This window comes from Ovis canadensis, chromosome 25 (genome assembly GCF_042477335.2).
Source record: "Ovis canadensis isolate MfBH-ARS-UI-01 breed Bighorn chromosome 25, ARS-UI_OviCan_v2, whole genome shotgun sequence".
Lineage (NCBI taxonomy): Eukaryota > Metazoa > Chordata > Mammalia > Artiodactyla > Bovidae > Ovis > Ovis canadensis.
In genome coordinates this window covers 50,564,914-50,582,383 of record NC_091269.1, presented here as the reverse complement: position 1 = coordinate 50,582,383, position 17,470 = coordinate 50,564,914, and the positions used below count along the sequence as shown (strand labels likewise).

Here is a 17,470-nt window from a genome sequence, read left to right as displayed (position 1 = left end):
GAGTTCACTCAGACTCATATGCATCAAGGTGGTGATGCCATCCAGCCATCTCATCCTCTGTCGTCCCCTTTTCCTCCTGTCCCCAATCCCTCCCAGCATCAGGGTCTTTTCCAATGAGTCAACTCTTCGCATGATGGCCATAAATTTAGTCTTTGGTGACAATAAGTGGCAACTGGTGACCTGATAGTGCCCCAGAGGTTTTCTCATCCTGTAAACCTAATTAAATTAACAGTCCAATTGGCCAAACTCACATGCTTTTAAGCCAAACAATTTTTTAAAAAGCTCATTAGCTGCAAAATTGGAAACTCCACCAGCAGATGGAAGGTTTTCCCTTGGATTTTCCAGTGATTAGACAGGAAAGCTCTTTCAAAGTTTAGGCCTCGAATGGAAGATTTTTGTCCTGTTTGTTAAGACATCAGTTTTAATGCCATTGGTAAAAATATGCAGAAATCAACCTTTTGAATTTTATGATGCAGTGACCTAAAGTTTCAATGTCATTAAACCTCAACTCTCAGGAAGAAGACAGTTTAGGGAAACTTTTCTGTCTTATTGTTACTATTGCTTTCCATCATTTCAGTTTCTTGTTTCAATTGTAATAGATTTAGACCTTAGAGGAACACATTGAACTCTTCTGTATTTTTAAGTTGCACAGAATGAGATGAGTATGGTCAGTAAAATCCAGGATATAAGACAGATGATCCTCCTGTGACAGCTGAGGACACTAACCTCCATAAGTTCACAGAACTGGCCCCCAACATGGATCCTCAGAGCAGAAGAGAGGAGGCAATTGACTTATCACTTACATTCCAGATTCTTCTTTGAAGAACATAGCAAACCAAGGAGAACCCAGCCCCTCTATATCTACTGTATTAATCAATTTCTCCTCCACCCTCTCTAGAAAACCCACTATTGTACTTTATTTGTCTGTTTTCCAGCAGACACATAGTTTATATTAAATGTGTTTTTAGCTTACACTGAGAAGGAACCTTATTATTTTGTAGGGCTTCTCTGTATCTACAGTCATTTTGAAATGACTACCTAATTTGAAAATGGACAGAGACACGTTGCTGGGAATGTAGTTGCTTAATTAATATTGGTAGAGATCCAGCATTTGTGACTGATCTGTGGACTATCCCTTTGTCTCTGTATTCTTTGCAATTTGTTTATGTGTGTTTGTGTGTGTGTACATTGTTGTCATTGTTCAGTTGCTAAGTCGTGTCTGACTCTTTGCGATTCCATGGACGGCAGCATTCCAGTCTTCCCTGTCTTTCACTATCTCCTGGAATTTGCTAAACTCATGTCCATTGATCATTAATGCTATCCAATCATCTCATCTTCTGTCGCCCTCTTCTCCTTCTGCATTCAATCTTTCCCAGCATCTGGGTCTTTTCCAATGAGTCGGCTCTTCGCATCTGTGGCCAAAGTATGGGAGCTTCAGCGTCAGTTCTTCCAGTGAATATTCAGGGTTGATTTCCTTTAGGATTGACTTGTTTGATCTCCTTGCTGTCCAAGAGACTCTGAAAAATCTTCTCCAGCACCACGTGTTAAAAGTATCAATTCTTCAGTACTCAGCCTTTTTTATGGTCCAACTCTCACATCCATACATGACTACTGGAAAAACCAATAGCTTTGACTATATGGACCTTTGTCGGCAAAGTAATGTCTCTGCTTTTTAATATTCTGTCTAGGTTTGTCATTGCTTTTCTTCCAAGGAATAAATGTCTTTTAATTTCATGGCTGCAGTCACTGTCCACAGTGATTTTTAGAACCCAGTACATGCACATATATTCATGGACAGGGCTTCCCTGGTGGCTAAGTGGGTAAAGAGTCTGCCTGCAGTGTGGGAAAGCCATGTTCAATCCCTGGCTTGGGAATATCCCCTGGAGAAGGAAATGGCCACCTACTCCAGTATTCTTGCCGGGAGAATTCCATGGACAGGTGAGCCTAGTGGCCTACGGTCCATGGCTTCACAAAGAGTCGGACATGACTGAGTGACTAACGCCATTTGTACATTGATATTATTCCGTATCACACCTCCTCAGGACATGGGCTACCCTTTGTTCCTGCAGGGTTCCTTCCTAATCCTTGCCTTAATCTAAATTCTTAGCCTCTTCATGTAACGCTCCTAACAAACTGGATTTCCCTGGAGTTGTAGTTTCCCCCACTTTTCTGTGTGGAGATGGCTTGTTTCTTTATAGCCCAGGGATCACTGGACACTCTGGTCCTCCATTGCCTCTTCCATGCTGTTCAAACCCTTTCTCTTGAGGTCCCGGCCATCTGACTAAATCCTCATTCTGTTCACTCTCCCTTCTGCTGTCATCTACCTACCTCCAGGTCCCTCTGGCCATCACCTTCCAGTCTGTGCACTTGCATGTCATAGCTGGCTCCTGGGCATCCCAGATCACCTCCTTGCTGCAATGCTGTTCAGCCCCACTCCCCTTCAGCAGGGCTCCCACACGCTGCCATTGCAGGGAGGGCTTTAAATTCTGGAGTCCCACTAGGTGAGGGTTCGTATCTTCTGGCTTTCTTTCGCTTTCACTGCACCCAGTCCAGCTCATTCTTCAGTCTTTTCTCCATGTGCTGCTTTATTGAACAAATGTTGATGGAGACGCTTTGCTGGCTCCTGGAAATTTAGTCATGAGTACAAATGGATATGGACCCTGCCTTCGTAGAATTTGCATTCCAGTAGAGGAGAGAGGAGTTAATCAAATGATTACACAAAGAAACATACAATTTCAGATTGCCCCTGTGATAAGTGCCACCAGGTACCGACTGTACTCATGCAGACCTTCTCCCCTTATGTGAGCAGGGAAGCGGCAGTGGAGTTGAGATCTGAACGATGAATAGCCTGAGCGGAAGTAAGTCTTCCAGGAGGAAGAGAGTACCTGTGCAAAGACCCTGTGCTTGGGGGGTGTGTGTGTGCATGTGTGAATAAGAACTCAAGTTTCTATTAATTGGAGTTTAGAAAGGGAAAGCGTATGAGATAAAGTCAGAGAGGAGGAAAATGGTCAGTTTTCAGGGTCTTCTAAGCTGTGCCAAGGATGTTTTTCTTCATACCAAGAGCTGTGGAAGTCATTTGCAGTCATTGAGGGAGGCCTTTGGAATTTTCCATTATGTGTCCTGAAAATCCAGTTCATTCTACACTTCACGTATTGCATTTTTTGAGACACCACCTTTGAATCCCCACAAAAATCACAGGCGTTTTTACTAGGCTTCCTTACATTTGAATAAATCACAGTTTCCCTCTTATCTGGAAGTCCCATGTATTTTATTTTAATGCTGTAATTCTAGATACCAACTCCTGAAAGCTTTCTTTTCCTCCTTCTTGTCTTTGATCTTGACTACGTCTATGCTTCAGCCATTGTTTGGAGTCTTGGTTTCCAATGAACCCATTTATGGCATTTTTGTGTAAGCACTTGCATGAGTCTAATGTAATGTGCCAGAATGTTAGGTTGGAAACTTAGGGGGCTCTTCAGCTGTTTAACTGGCACTGTCAAAATATTGGTTTTGTACTTGACAAATCTTTTGTTATTTAGAATAACAAAAACACCTTTTTTGGTAGCAAGATGATGTCTTCTACTGAGAACCACTAATAGTTCTGGGATGAGAAAAATATACTCCTAATCTTGCCAGATAGTGATGAAAAAGAAGTCCATCCCCCTCTCCCTTGAGAAAACATTGAGACTCAGGGTGTGAGCTTCTTGGGGTAAAACTGGCAGAAACGAGCTTCTAGAGAATCACAGAGGCAGGAGCAGAGGGGCTGCAGCAAACCACCACTCAGTGCCCTGTAGCAATGGCAGGGTTGGGCATGGAGGTGGCAGAGCCAGGAGATGGCAGAGGCTGGCTCTAGGATGTTAGTTTTGTGGTAGGAAAAGCTACAGGGACAACTAACCGTGCTACTGGAAATGCAGACTCTGAACCTGCGTGTCCGTGGAGTCCTCGCTTGTGGTGTTTTGAAGGAAGCAAGCCTCTCTGACACAGATCAGTGTCACACACTGTTGACGTCATGCTGAATTATAATTAGGCACAAAGGACATGCAGTTGGCATAAAAGAGCTCCGCCTTTTCAAGCCAAATGTTTTTCATTCTTTCACCATCTAGAGTAACCTATCAAGGTCCCCATTGGATACAGCTGTTGCGATCCCACCATTTCACAGATTGGAAAGCTGAGTCCCAGGGACGTTGTATGATATGCTGAAGAGTATGTTGCTTGTTGTGGCAGAGTTGAGATTCAAACCCAGGAGGGCCTCCTGACTGGAGTCCTGTGCCAAACACCCAATACAGCTGGTGCCTGTCCTTTCCTGGGCCAGCCAAGTGGGCCTGGAACGTCAGGAATTCTCCCTCCTCGTTGGTCTTCCATTCCCTTCTTCCTGTTTCACTGTGGGAGTTGGCAGTGGTGTTACTTCTAGCCACCCTCCCCTTCCTTGGACATTGCAGAAGGGTCTATTTATATGTGTTGCATTTACAAAATTCACAAGGACTCCTGAGCAATTTATTTTTTTTATTTTTTTAAATTTTAAAATCTTTAATTCTTACTTGCATTCCCAAACATGAACCCCCCTCCCACCTCCCTCCCCATAACACCTTTCTGAGCAATTTAAACTTCTGGATTCCATGATCCTTGAGGGCAAAGATCAGGCCTGACTTAGCAATTTCGGTTTTCTGTATCCCTCTCTCTCCTTCTGGGCCTTCTGTAGAGGAGTTCAATAAAGGTTGATTGTAGGGTTGTTAAATTCGCCAGACCAAACATTATAATTTGGATGCTAGAATGATGTTATCCTCATAAACAAACCGTCCCCAGATTGTTTTGCTTTGGAAGTCCTTATGTCTTTTTTTCTTTTTTTTAACATACAGTGAATTTTATTGTGTATAAATTATATCTCAATAAAAAAAAAAAGTAATGAGCCTTTGGGATCCTGTATCGAAAATTGTTCATTCTCTGAGGGGTCGCTGCTGCCAGTAGCTGGCTAGGCCCCTACCAGACATGCAGAATCATTAATTAGGGTCATTTGTTCTGCCATGAGCTGAGCAGAATGTGTAAAAGCTGCTCAGGAGAGAATTAATGCATTCTCCTCTCTGTACTTTTTAGAGTACTCCTTGCACGATTCTCAAAGCCTGCAGGCCTCATACATATGTTCTAATGGGCCAATTGTTAAGGGGACATTTGTAAATTAATCTCTGACTTGAGCTAAGTGGTTTTCTCTAATGGGTTTAATTCAACGACTCCCATTCTTGGCCACACATCAGCTTCACTGGAGGAGCTTGTTAAAAATAGAGATACCCAGTTTTCTCCTCCCCTCAGCTATCAACCCTCTGTTCCCCGGGTGAGGTAAGGGCATCTCTGTTTCAAGGAAAGCTCCTTGGGTGATCAGATTGGAGTGGCAGCCACCTTCCTGAACCTCTGCTCCAAATCCATGTCTGAAGGCCTGTGTAGCCTCAGGTGTGGATTCAAAGCTTTTGGGCCTAAACCTGACAGCTTGAAAACCAGGTTCAAGAACAGACAACGTGTCTGAAGAGCCAGCTTTCCAGCTTCATTCTCCTCCATACCGCACCCATGGGTCTGTCTTTTCCTTGGGGAGTTCTGGTGACCTGAGAGGATATTCCACGTGCTTTGTCATACTGCTTAGCATTGTTCTGCACTTCCTCAGACATTTGGAAGGTCATCAGGGCCTGCTAGAATTTCCACCATGAAAATGGCTGTGGCTTCCATCTCTTTGCTCCCCATGGATCATCAGACTCCTGGTGTCAGGGGTTAGGGGATAGACATTCTTTTAGTACACTCTTTGTGTATGTTCCTAGCATTCTTCTGTGCAAACACGTCATGTTTGATCTTGGAGTTTTGAAAATAGATGACTCACGGGCACCATTGTTCCGGTGACATTTATCAGACCGCTTTTGTTTTTAGGAATCTGGTGCTATGTAAATATCACTCAGGACTCTACCACAACACAGCATATGGGTGTTTGCAGTAAACCTAAGAATACGGCAATTAGCACTACGCAAGGTAGTCCAGGTGATTTGGTGACTGCAGACTGAAAAGTTAGGAAGGCTGATCGGGCTCTCGTGGCAGGCATAAGCTATGCTGAGAGGGACAACTCGCCTCATCCCCTGTGTCAAGCTGTGTCCGCACAGTCTTGTTTGGGATGGTTCTTTGTGAAGTGCGTGCTCACTGTAAGGAGTGTTCTGTGACTCAGCTGCTGAAGGGCAAGTGTTTTCTGATCTCAATGTTTGTGCTTTTCTTGGTCTCATCTTACCATGTCCCTTGGGCTGCAGGGCCCTGGTCCCTGGAACTATAGAAGTTCATGGAGGAATTCCCATCGGCCCTCCTCATCACTGAAGAGATACTAAAGTAGCCATAACATGTCGGAAGAAGGGAAGCTGTTGAGAAAGAACTATTGTTTCCCTTCCCTAGCTACTCCATTTATGTATGTACCACCTACTCAATATCTCACTATATATTGACTCTACATATACCGTACAGTTGAGCACTAATTGCATAGTAGCCTCAGTTCAGTTCAGTCGCTCAGTCGCGTCCAACTCTTTGTGACCCCATGAACCGCAGCACACCAGGCCTCCCTGTCCATCACCATCTCCTGGAGTCTACCCAAACCCATGTCCATCGAGTTGGCGATGCCATCCAACCATCTCATTCTCTGTCGTCCCCTTCTCCTCCTGCCCTTAATCTTTCCCAACATCAGGGTCTTTTCAAATGAGTCAGCTCTTCGCATGAGGTGGCCAAAGTATTGGAGTTTCAGCTTCAACATCAGTCCTTCCAACGAACACCCAGGACTGATCTCCTTTAGGATGGACTGGTTGGATCTCCTTGCAGTTCAAGGGACTCTCAAGAGTCTTCTCCAACACACAGTTCAAAAGCATCACTTCTTTGGCGCTCAGCTTTCTTTATAGTCCAACTCTCACATCCATACATGACTACTGGAAAAACCATAGCTTTGACAAGATGGACCTTTGTTGGCAAAGTAATGTCTCTGCTTTTTAATATGCTGTCTAGGTTGGTCATAACATTCCTTCCAAGGAGTAAGCGTCTTTTAATTTCATGGCTGCAGTCACCATCTGCAGTGATTTTGGAGGCCAGAAAATTAAAGTCAGCCATTGTTTCCACTGTTTCCCCATCTATTTGCCATGAAGTGATGGGACCAGATACTATGATCTTTGTTTTCTGAATGTTGAGCTTTAAGCCAACTTTTTCACTCTCCTCTTTCACTTTTATCAAGAGGCTCTTTAGTTCTTCACTTTCTGCCATAAGCGTGGTATCACCTGCATATCTGAGGTTATTGGTATTTCTCTCGGCAATCTTGATTCCAGCTTGTGCTTCCTCCAGCCCAGCATTTCTCATGATGTACTCTGCATATAAGTTAAATAAGCAGGGTGATGATATACAGCCTTGACGTACTCCTTTTCCTATTTGGAACCAGTCCGTTGTTCCATGTCTAACTGTTGCTTCCTGACCTACAAAATAGCCTAGGATTCATCTATTTAAGTGTTTCTCCAGAAAAAGAGCATTATTTTGTGACTCTAAGTGGGCATCTTTCATTTTTCCTAAGGCCTTATGCATAGCAAATGTGAAATAAATACCTAGATGAATATTTGGGTGTACTCTCTAACATAACCATTACCACTTAGGCTAAAATCTAGTCATTTTGTGTAGTTGGACTGAATTTTTTCATGTTTAGAGTAGGGTTCTCAGACAATGAAAGATGCGAGAGAGAACTAGCCCTTTGCTAGGGCCCTGGTGAAGACTTACCTCTGTTGGGTTCCTGTTTTCATGGCCACATCCAAAGGGTTGATTCCTTTTCTGCAGCACCTGGATCTGGGATGACAGTGTAATCAAGCCTGACAAAGAGCCACTTAGCAAGTTTGAAAATTGCATGCTTGGCTGCCTCAATAGAGGCAATTGATCAGAGAGAAGCAGATCCTCCCCCCACCTGTATCTGGAGGCAGGTGGGTGGGGGATGGCAGGGTGGGGCAGTTTGGACACCCAGAACCTCATTGAGAGAAAGTCTTAAAGCCTTCCTGCTGAACATGTGGACCCAGGAATAGGTCCACTTCTCAGAATCTTCAGCTCCTGGGAGCTTTTGAATTTTTCTCTCTCCCTGATTCTAACAGCAATGCTGATACTTGAGTTTGCATATGAAGAGGCTAGGAAGAGTGCTCCCCTCCAGTCACTCACTGGCTGATTTGCTTAAATAAGCTACACATTTTCCACATCACAGAGGCCAAGCTGGGGTATCTTGGATACATTAGTGTCGGCTACTTTGTCCCCACCTCCTCTGCCCTGATGCTGGGAAGTCATCACCATTGCAGGAGAGCTTAGATATTGAGCTTATTTCAGAATGATGTAGACAGCGACTTGCGAGAATTTTATCCTTTCCTTTTTCTTTCCTCTTTCCTTCCTCTCCTCCTGTCTCTCCCATCCTTTCCCCTCATCCTCTCTCCAGCTTTAATGGCCTAGGCCTGGACAGCCACTCTGACAGAAGCTCTGCACTCATAGGTGTGCACACGCGCACACGCACACACACAAGCACAGAAAAATTGATAGAAATGACTCTTGTGTCAACTGTTTATGAATGAAGAGCAGGGCCTTTCCCTCTAATGTGGCCACACCCCTTCTTTTTGCAGCATTATGAGAATGAGGTCAGGGCCCGGAACTAACTGCTTATGTCTCTGAAATAGCAGCACAGATCAAAATTAATCTTAAGCTATTTGATTCGCTGCCTCATTCAGATAATAGAGGGAAGAGCAGAGGCCCGTTGATGTTTTTGTTTGTGTTTATGTACAACCGTGCAAGGAATGAATGAATCAACGTGTGAGGGGACTGAAGTGAGTCTGCTGGCAGGGGCGGGGTGGAGGGAGGTGGGGCAGGGGGATTAGCCCTGGGCCGCGGGTCATTACTGACGGACTGCAGGAGTTTCCTTCCATTCAACTGGAGCCTGTTTTAGTTTTGAAAACAAAATGGAAGAATCAAGTTAGCCCCAGTAGTATATTATTTTCATGCTTCCTTTCCTAAGGAGAATTCGTCAGATGCTGTGAAAGTACGCAGTCCTTTTATAACGTCTGGTTGTTCCAGCTGTCCGTTGTCTGCTTTGTAGCCCACCATCCATGGAATGAATGGACATAGCTCCACAAAACTTTATAATGTTTTAAGTGAATATGTATGCAGAGTTCAGTTTCTATCAGCCTATTTGACACGTGCATACATGCACACACACACACATGACTCAATTATGTTTCATCATCACGTAAATCTAGATTCACATCCATCCACCTGCTAATGCTACAGGGATGTCAGTTTGTAGATAGGCTGAGGAGGCCAACACCTCTTGACACCCTTCACCCCACAGTCCCTTTAGGACATCAGCACATCTGCCAGGTACTTATTTTATAGCTCACCCCCACCCCCGCCTCAGGCATTGTATGTGATGGTGTTGTTTATTTTTTGTTCTCAAACTTCATTCTTGGCTCTTGGCATCTTTTTTATTTTTGTACATCCTTTTAGTTGCACTCCTAGTCTCCTTTATGAAAGAATAAATAAATTGGAATGTTGAGTGAGGACAGGAGCATCAGCATCAGCCTCATCTGCTACATATTCATTTGATAGACTTTAGCGTGACAGGTATTCTTTGAAGGAGATGCCAAAACCGTCTTTTGAATCCATGGTGATTAATTTTGAGTGAAGAGTATAAAGAAGAACAAGGATTGTCATATACCTGGCCGATCATATTACCTAAGTTGGCTTCCTGCGCTTAAACTATCTCCAGAACACTTGAGAAGTTGTATAACCACACGCACGTGCGTGTGTGCGCACACACACACACACACACAGACGCAGTGGATATAAATATGCATGCATACGAGCACGCATGTATAGACATTTGTACAGACACCAAATTTGTGCTTTTTGATTAAAATTTCTTGTATAGAAACTGAAAGTAAGTTAGTAAATTATTATTATTATTTTGTTAATAAATTATTGTTTGTTAGGGATTGGGCTTCCCTGGTAGCTCAGATGATAAGGAATCTACCTGCAATGCAGTAGGCCCGTGTTTGACCCCCGAGTTGGGAAGATCCCCTGGAGAAAGCAATGGCAACCCACTATAGTATTCTTGCCTAATGAATTCCATGGACAAATCATGGGGTTGCAGAGTCGGACACGACTAAGTGACTAACACTTTCACTTCACTTAGGATTGGGGGTAGGAACAGGTATTAACTGTAATGGACATGAGGGATCTTACTGGGCTGTTGAAAATGTTCTGAAAGTGGATGAAATACTGGCTGCACAACTTGGTAAATTTACTCAAAGTTATTGAATTGTACACTTAAAATGGGAGTGTTTATGGTATGTAAATTATCTCAGCAAAGCTGTTAAAAGTTGATATCCCTATCTTTGATTTCCTTTGGGGCCTAGGTTACATATAATAGGAAAAACTGTATCACTGCAGTTGTTTTTACCTGCTCTTTTCCCACTGAGGTCTGTTGACTTCAGCTATGGAGAAGTCGGACTCTGAGATAACAGGGCCAGATAAAACCTGGTGCCAGGGGATACAGAAGTCTGCCCTGACCTCTGTTGGCCAGCAGCGAGGTTGCTCTCCACTGTGATGTGAGGAGCCAACAGCAAGGAGGGGTGGTCTGTGGGTGCCCCAAGGGGACGACACTGCCAAGCAGGCTCTCAAAAGCACCATGTTTCCAAGCTGTAGGTGGGTGTTCCACAAAATAAATAAGTAAACATCCCAGCGGTCAGCTCTTAAGTGACGGCGTTTTTCTCTTCTTTTGCAGGTTGTCTTAGTCTTTGCTCTCAGCATTGGTGCACTTGTAATATACTTCATAGATTCGTCAAAGTGAGTATTCAATATGTTTTCTTGCCCTCTTTTCTAAAACAATCACAAACTTTTACACTGATCTTTAACACCAGCCTTTGGAAGAGCCTCCTTGAGTGTGGCAGACTTTTGGAGGAAGGCAGGGCTGTCTCTGTTAATTTTCTGAATGGGAAAGCAAGCTCTCATGAGAAAGACTACTTTGATTATATTGTCCTAGGAGGGTGAGAGAGGAATCTGGGGTCATCAAGCTTTTTCGCTGGCTGTTACTGCTTTTAAAATAGCTGTTTCCTGGTGCAGTATTTGCGCTGAAGGTGGAAAGAAGTCAAGAGGGCTCTGATGTGAATTTGCAACCTCTGAGAGGGTTATGGTGTCCAACCAGTGAGGGCATGAGCCATGCTTGCCGTGGCGGTTTAGAATCCTTTCCTTATTAGGGTTGCCAATGCCTTACTCTTCTTGGAGGTCAGCTTAGAAAGCATGATGCCATCCTTTGCACTGGTAGTTGAATATTCAACTGAAGCATTGCTGGCTGGTGCTTCTTGACCTGTGAAGGTAAGGAGACGGGACAGAGGAGTTTGTGTTAACTCCCAGAGTGGAGGCCCATGGCTATCTGAGAATTCCTAGAGTGGACACTCATGCAGACGCCTGGGATGCCAGCTGAGGGGACTGGTGCTCTGGGTGGGGTCTGTCTGTGTCACACAGAGAAAAGGTTTTGTTTGAGGCAGAAGAGGGCGCTGAGCAAAGCTGCTCAGTGGTGGCCAGTTCTGCCCTGGTTCCTGCAGGTGTCGCCCCCACTCCCACTGGTACGGTCATTTGTTGCAACTGTTCCGTTGCAGGCTTGAAATTGACAGCATCTGGGAAACTGGAGCTGAGCTGGTTTGACTCCCTTCTGTGGGGACATGAGCCTGACACCTGATGGTGGCCTTAGGCTCTTTGTCTGCATTGTCCACTGTGAGAGTGTTTTTGATTCCCTGAACTCTCAGCCTAGTACGCCTCGGTGCTAGAGTTTGATCTGAGGAAACCTACTTGGTGTCCCTTTTGGCTCAGAGCCTGGTGTGCCTGAATTCTGAACTTAGTATTCTTTTTCTGTGGCTCGGGATGGTAGTAGTTTCATGCATGCCTAAACTCTGAATTTCTCAGAGTTACTGGTCACCAGCCAAAGGATTTTGTGCCTTTGGGTGCTGAGCCAAAATCATGTCAGGGAAGATAAAGAAAACATCTCCTCTCATCACCTGTCTCTGGGAATTGGCCATACCTGGAGTATCAGCAGTCCTAAGCCCATCCACATGCACAAGGCTGGACTGCCCTCGCCCACTGCAGGTGGACTCTTAAATGTTCTCCAGGATTGAGATTCCATGCACTTTTCCATCAGCTCTTCCTGGCCAAGAGAGAAAAGAGCTTTTTAAGTTTGGAAAACTCCAACTGGTATGTCATTGAAGGTAAGCCTCACTTAAATATCTCCTCTTCAGAATTCTGGATCATATTTGAATTGAACCGAATATCCTCCGCAGCCGCTTGTCTTATTTCTGCATTTTCTCCCCCAGGGCTGAGGAGTGTTCTCAAAAGTCTTGGAGTGCACCCTGTGTCAGCTTCCATGCCAGGGCTCAGGAAACAGTTTCAGGCTTGTAGTCTGTGAGCCCCAGGCAGGCAGACCCTTACGTGGAAGGGAATGGGGTGATCGGTCAGAAGGACCTTGGTGCCTTCTTTCCTTGTCTCTCCTTTTTGGCTCCTCTGTATTTCTCAGAAATAAAATGCTCTTGTAAAATGGATTTGAACCGTGTCCTTTTTTACAGTGTCCACTGTGGAGTGGTCTTTGGCTCTGTTGGGTGTGGTGTTCTCAGCTCCATGTGAGAGGATAGAAGGGAATAGAATTCCCCAAGGCAAAGCCCTCTTTCCTGGATGTCCCCTGCACCACCTCAGTGTCCTTTGGATTTAGCTGTGATTCTGCTGAGCCTGGGAAAGCCTGGGAACCCTCTCTGGTTCTGGTTTTCTTCATGGACTTGCAAAGAGTCTATTCCATGGATAGACCTCTGGTTCTGTGCTCAGTTTTTCCAAGTGAAAGTGCCAAGAATCTTAGAACCAAGACCGTCCTCACTCTCCCTGGGGACTGTTTTAGCCTCATCCTAACTTCAGTCTTTCTTCTGTCACTAAACTGTGTGGTTGGCATAGCGAGGCTTTGTTTATAAGATGATCTAATGTTTATTTGTGTAGCCCTTTCTACTTTTCATTGGAATTACTGCATCGGGTTCTGAAGTCGAACCTCAGGAGTCTGTCTATGGGTGAGCTCATCAGTATAGTCGATACCAAGGGTCTACTCTTCCTGGGGAAAGTCAGCAAAGATGCTCCCTGTAAGTAGGGGGATGAATTCAAGCAGAAGCTATAAGGTAACCTCCATGATAAGCCACAGATTCATTCCCAAGAATAAAAAGAAAGTCCATTAGACAAATTATAATTAAGCATAGTAAGCAAGATAAAAAGTTCTATCCACATATAAGATGCAAATGAAAAGCGAGTAAGAAAGCAGAATATAAATTCTTAAAATGCCTCCCTTTCATTCAAAACTGTCACCAGTTTTACACACTCATGGTTTGGCTGGCCATCTGGGCATCTTGGAAAGAGAGCTTTAAGCATCTCTTGGAAGTTATGCTAAATCATCACCCTGGAAAAAAGTGCCTCGTATTCTTCAGATGAATTTCAGTTATAGCATTTATTATACCCTTCAAGTAAATGAAAGACAATGCATAGGCTTTCCCTTGTGTGAACCTAATTGGGGAGACAATGAATGGTCCATAAAATGGCTTGTCTGAGTGAGTTTTAACCAAAATGTTGGGGGATGCTCAAGTTCAAGATGTGTGGGTCTCTGCACCTGGCCCTTTAAATCATGCAAGAAATACACATTAACGTAGAAATCAGGCTCCACTGGTCATCGTGCTGACTCGGTGTCAAGGCAGGACCGTCAGTGCAGGTGGTTTGAATAAACAGGCAGTTCAGATAAATGTCGTCATTGGTGGGTTTATGATCTTCTTAACCTTTCAAAGCAGTAAGCACCATCAAGAGGCAGTGGGTAAGTCATTTCCAAAGATGACTTCTACATTTCTTTCTTTTTCCATTGTTAAGCCAAGATGGAGCCTCAAACAGGTCTTTTTCACTCAGGGGTCTGGGAAGCCCTTCTTGAAGCTTAATTTTCTTAGAGTGGTCACCACAGGAGAATCACTTGTGCAGCCTCAAGTGATTGCTGTCTGCTTGGGACAGATTGTGCTCAGAGCTCCTGGTCTGAAAAGCCAAAGAGAATTGTACATGAAACTGTGTTAACATGTTTCATTACCCCAGCAACAGTCTCTTAAGAAACCACCCAAGCAGAGGGAGATGGTCCACCCAATGATTGGATGGACACAGATGTCAGTTCCTGAACAGACACAGAGAAGCATTAAGCCCATTGCACACAGTAATTGCACCTCCCCTCAAAACATTAAATGGCCACACGAGGCAGATACTGTCCCAGAGAACTCCATTTCTTTTTCCTTCTTTTTCTCCTCCTAGTGTTATTGAGATATGATTGACACACAGCCCTGTGTAAGTTAAGGTATACAGCATAATGATTCGACTTAATGTATGTCATTAAACAGTTACCCCCAATAAGTTTAGTGAACACCCATTATCTCATATAGATACAAAATTAAAGAAAAACCATTTTTCTTCCTTGTGATGAGCACTCTTAGGATTGACTCTGTTAATGACTTTCATTTTTTAAAAGGTACCTGATTTAAGGCGCTTCAGCTCCTAATTCTGATGTCTCTCCATACTCACATCCCTTTTACTCCTACACACTCTGATCATCTGTGAAGCAAAGATTTTTTAAAAAATTGTACAACGTAGTCAAAAGTGCCCCTAGACCTCCCGTGGGTGATAATGTCACTGTTGCTGGTCCCATCCCTGTCTAGTTCCTCCCTTTGACATGGGAACAGTAATTCTTCTCTTAAAAAAAAAAAGACCCAACGATGTCAGTGTGAGGGCAGGATCCACGGAGTGCATAATGTATAAGTTCCTGCTGCTTCTAGAATTCCAAGGGAACTGAGGCTGAGACTCAGGGGCCTGGGTATTTGCATTTTTTCCAAGAGCATTCTTGGAAAGATGACTCAACCGGTGTGAAGGTATTTATTCCTTCGATTCGTGTGTAAACTCCACTACTTCTTGCGTTGCAGTTAGGTGGATTATGAATATTTAACGTTGCACACACTGAAAATGAAGGTCAAGTCCTGCTCACTGGTAACTTCACTGCTGGCTTGTGTCTCTAAAAAGGCAGGCTACCTGCCGTGAGCAGAGTAAGGCTGAAAGGTTATGCATTGTTAAAATTTTCCTTAATGACTTTATCTGTTCCAGAATGGCTGGTGCACAGTGGGGGGCACCTGCTGATTTCATCGGTCTTTGCTCTCTGCTTCTGGTGTCAGAAGTGCTGTTCTGGAGGGTTGTGGACGTTAGGCAGCGGGGGGGTAGGGACAGCGGCACGTGTTTTGGAGAACATCTGATCCAAGGGCCAGATTCCGGGAAAACAGTGGTGTTACGATGTGAAAATGGCCTTCCCCCAGTCCGTAGAATATTGTCTGTACTCAGTTATTTATTCATTTTATATTCAGTTCATTCATTCGAGACAACTTCTTTGTGATCACGATGAATATTTTCCACATGGCCAAATTGCTTATGGTTAGGTAATGGTTAGGGAAAACTAGACTGCAGTAGAAATTGACCAGACTGTTTTCATAGTCTCTAAAAATAGCACAGGCATCACTGATGTAATGGGGATACCCAGAGCTTTAGTAGAACTGGCTAGTTACCTACCTACCTGAATCTTTACACAGCCAGGCCTCTAATCCCTTTGCCTAGAAATTCTCCTTAAAAGGAGAGAGAGGGCGGAGGAACATTCACTGATCCTGGGCTGTGTGCTGAGGTATGGTGCTAAGCCCTTCAGAATTCAGAGAAGGCAATGGCACCCCACTTCAGTACTCTTGCCTGGAAAATCCCATGGATGGAGGAGCCTGGTGGGCCTAAGAGTCGGACATGACTGAGCGACTTCACTTTCACTTTTCACTTTCATGCATTGGAGAAGGAAATGGCAACCCACTTCAGTGTTCTTGCCTGGAGAATCTCAGGGACGGCAGAGCCTGGTAGGCTGCCGTCTGTGGGGTTGCACAGAGTCGGACATGACTGAAGCGACTTAGCAGCCTTCAGAATTAATTATATGTGCAATCTCATTGAATTGTCCTGAGAACTTGATAGGGTGGGGACTGTGACCTTTTCCCCTTTACAGATGAAACCACGTAGCTAGTGGATTTGAATCCACATGTCTAAAGTCACCTCACTTCCAAGTCAAGGAGTAAAATTCCAGATGTGGAAGTGTCTCCGTGGGTTCAGTAGATGTTACAGGAGAATTCACGTTGGCTCGTCCTGCCAACTCATCTGTTTCTTGTTTCTTTCTCCATCTCCCTGTTCCACACCTTTGGGGCCAAGTCTGCAAGGCAGCCATGCTTACAAGGGTCCTGTGATCTTCCTCAATGGGACATGGGGTGTTTGGACCATGCACTGTCTGATGTCTGTTTGAGCCTTGATTCATTTCTTTCTAAACTATGGCTCAAAAAAGAATGTCTTCTCTTTCAGTCGAGAGGCAGCATTTTGTGATGGAATAAGATCAAGTTAGCAAAGAACAAGGAAAGCTGATTGTTTCTTAAAGACCCCTCCCACTAATTGAATTCTTCCCTGGCTTTCTAGCCCCTTTGCCTTCCCATCCTTACCTAGGTCTCTGAGCTTGTTATTTGGCAGGTTAAGAGGAGATAACCGGAGAGGCTCTGCTTCCCCATTAGTTTCTTTTATCTCTTTAGACGGTTTCAGGATAGAGTTAATCTGTTACAGTTCTGCGTTGTGTGCTTCAGAGTTCACTAGAGCATTGTGTGTACATCAAACCGGTTGACTTTGGGAAAATTTGATTCCAAGTGGGTTTCTGTGTAGGTCTTCGAAACCATGTAAGATATCTAGCCTCCAGCTCTGGTCTTGTTATTGCCCATCACACACACAGGTGTTGACCTCAAGCAGGCACCTGGCAGACCTGTGAGGACCATGTACGTTACTCCCACAATAGTAGCTGGAACCTGTAAAGGACCATAAATGCCACTTTCCCTGTCGCCAGTAGCTCACCCCCCATCCCCACAGCAGGAGCAGCTGGGCAGCCTGTGGCACCGCAAAGGAAGCTCACCATTTATTCTGGACCCAGCTCCTTTATGGAACCTGGTCTTTCTAGGTAACGTTCTGAGAAACTGGCTCCAGCTCCCCACCTTCATGCCCTTTTCAAGACATCGTAGCATGCATTTAAACCTTTGTGGAGGAAGTCAACACAGATCCCTGTGTGTGTGAAGCATCTCCCTATTTTTCCCTTTTCCTTTTTAAATACTCCCCTCAATTTTCTCCATCCCTCACTGACATTTTTATTGCCAGGCTTTGGTTTGGAAAATTATGGGTAGGGAAAGTTCAAGGGCAGGATGTTCAGAACAGCGCTGCACATCTGTGAAGGGAACACAACAGGAAAGCCAGCAGCTGTTGAAAGAATGGTGTGTCAGATGGTGGAGGGGCCAGCCCACAAAAAGAGGGCTGG

General features: G+C 44.5%; 1 protein-coding gene across 8 annotated transcripts in view; it reads left to right on the top strand.

Moving 5' to 3' along the window:
* Window positions 1–17,470, top strand: part of KCNMA1 (potassium calcium-activated channel subfamily M alpha 1) — a 764,306-nt gene that overhangs the window by 374,185 nt on the left and 372,651 nt on the right. For 7 of the 8 annotated variants that reach the window (XM_069572206.1, XM_069572205.1, XM_069572210.1 and 4 more), the window contains exon 3: window positions 10,793–10,854. In XM_069572206.1, the coding sequence (XP_069428307.1) occupies window positions 10,793–10,854 (62 nt within the window). Of the gene's footprint in view, window positions 1–10,792; window positions 10,855–12,202; window positions 12,270–12,374; window positions 12,600–17,470 lie in introns of those variants that run through there. The other variant, XM_069572207.1, reaches the window with a different exon arrangement.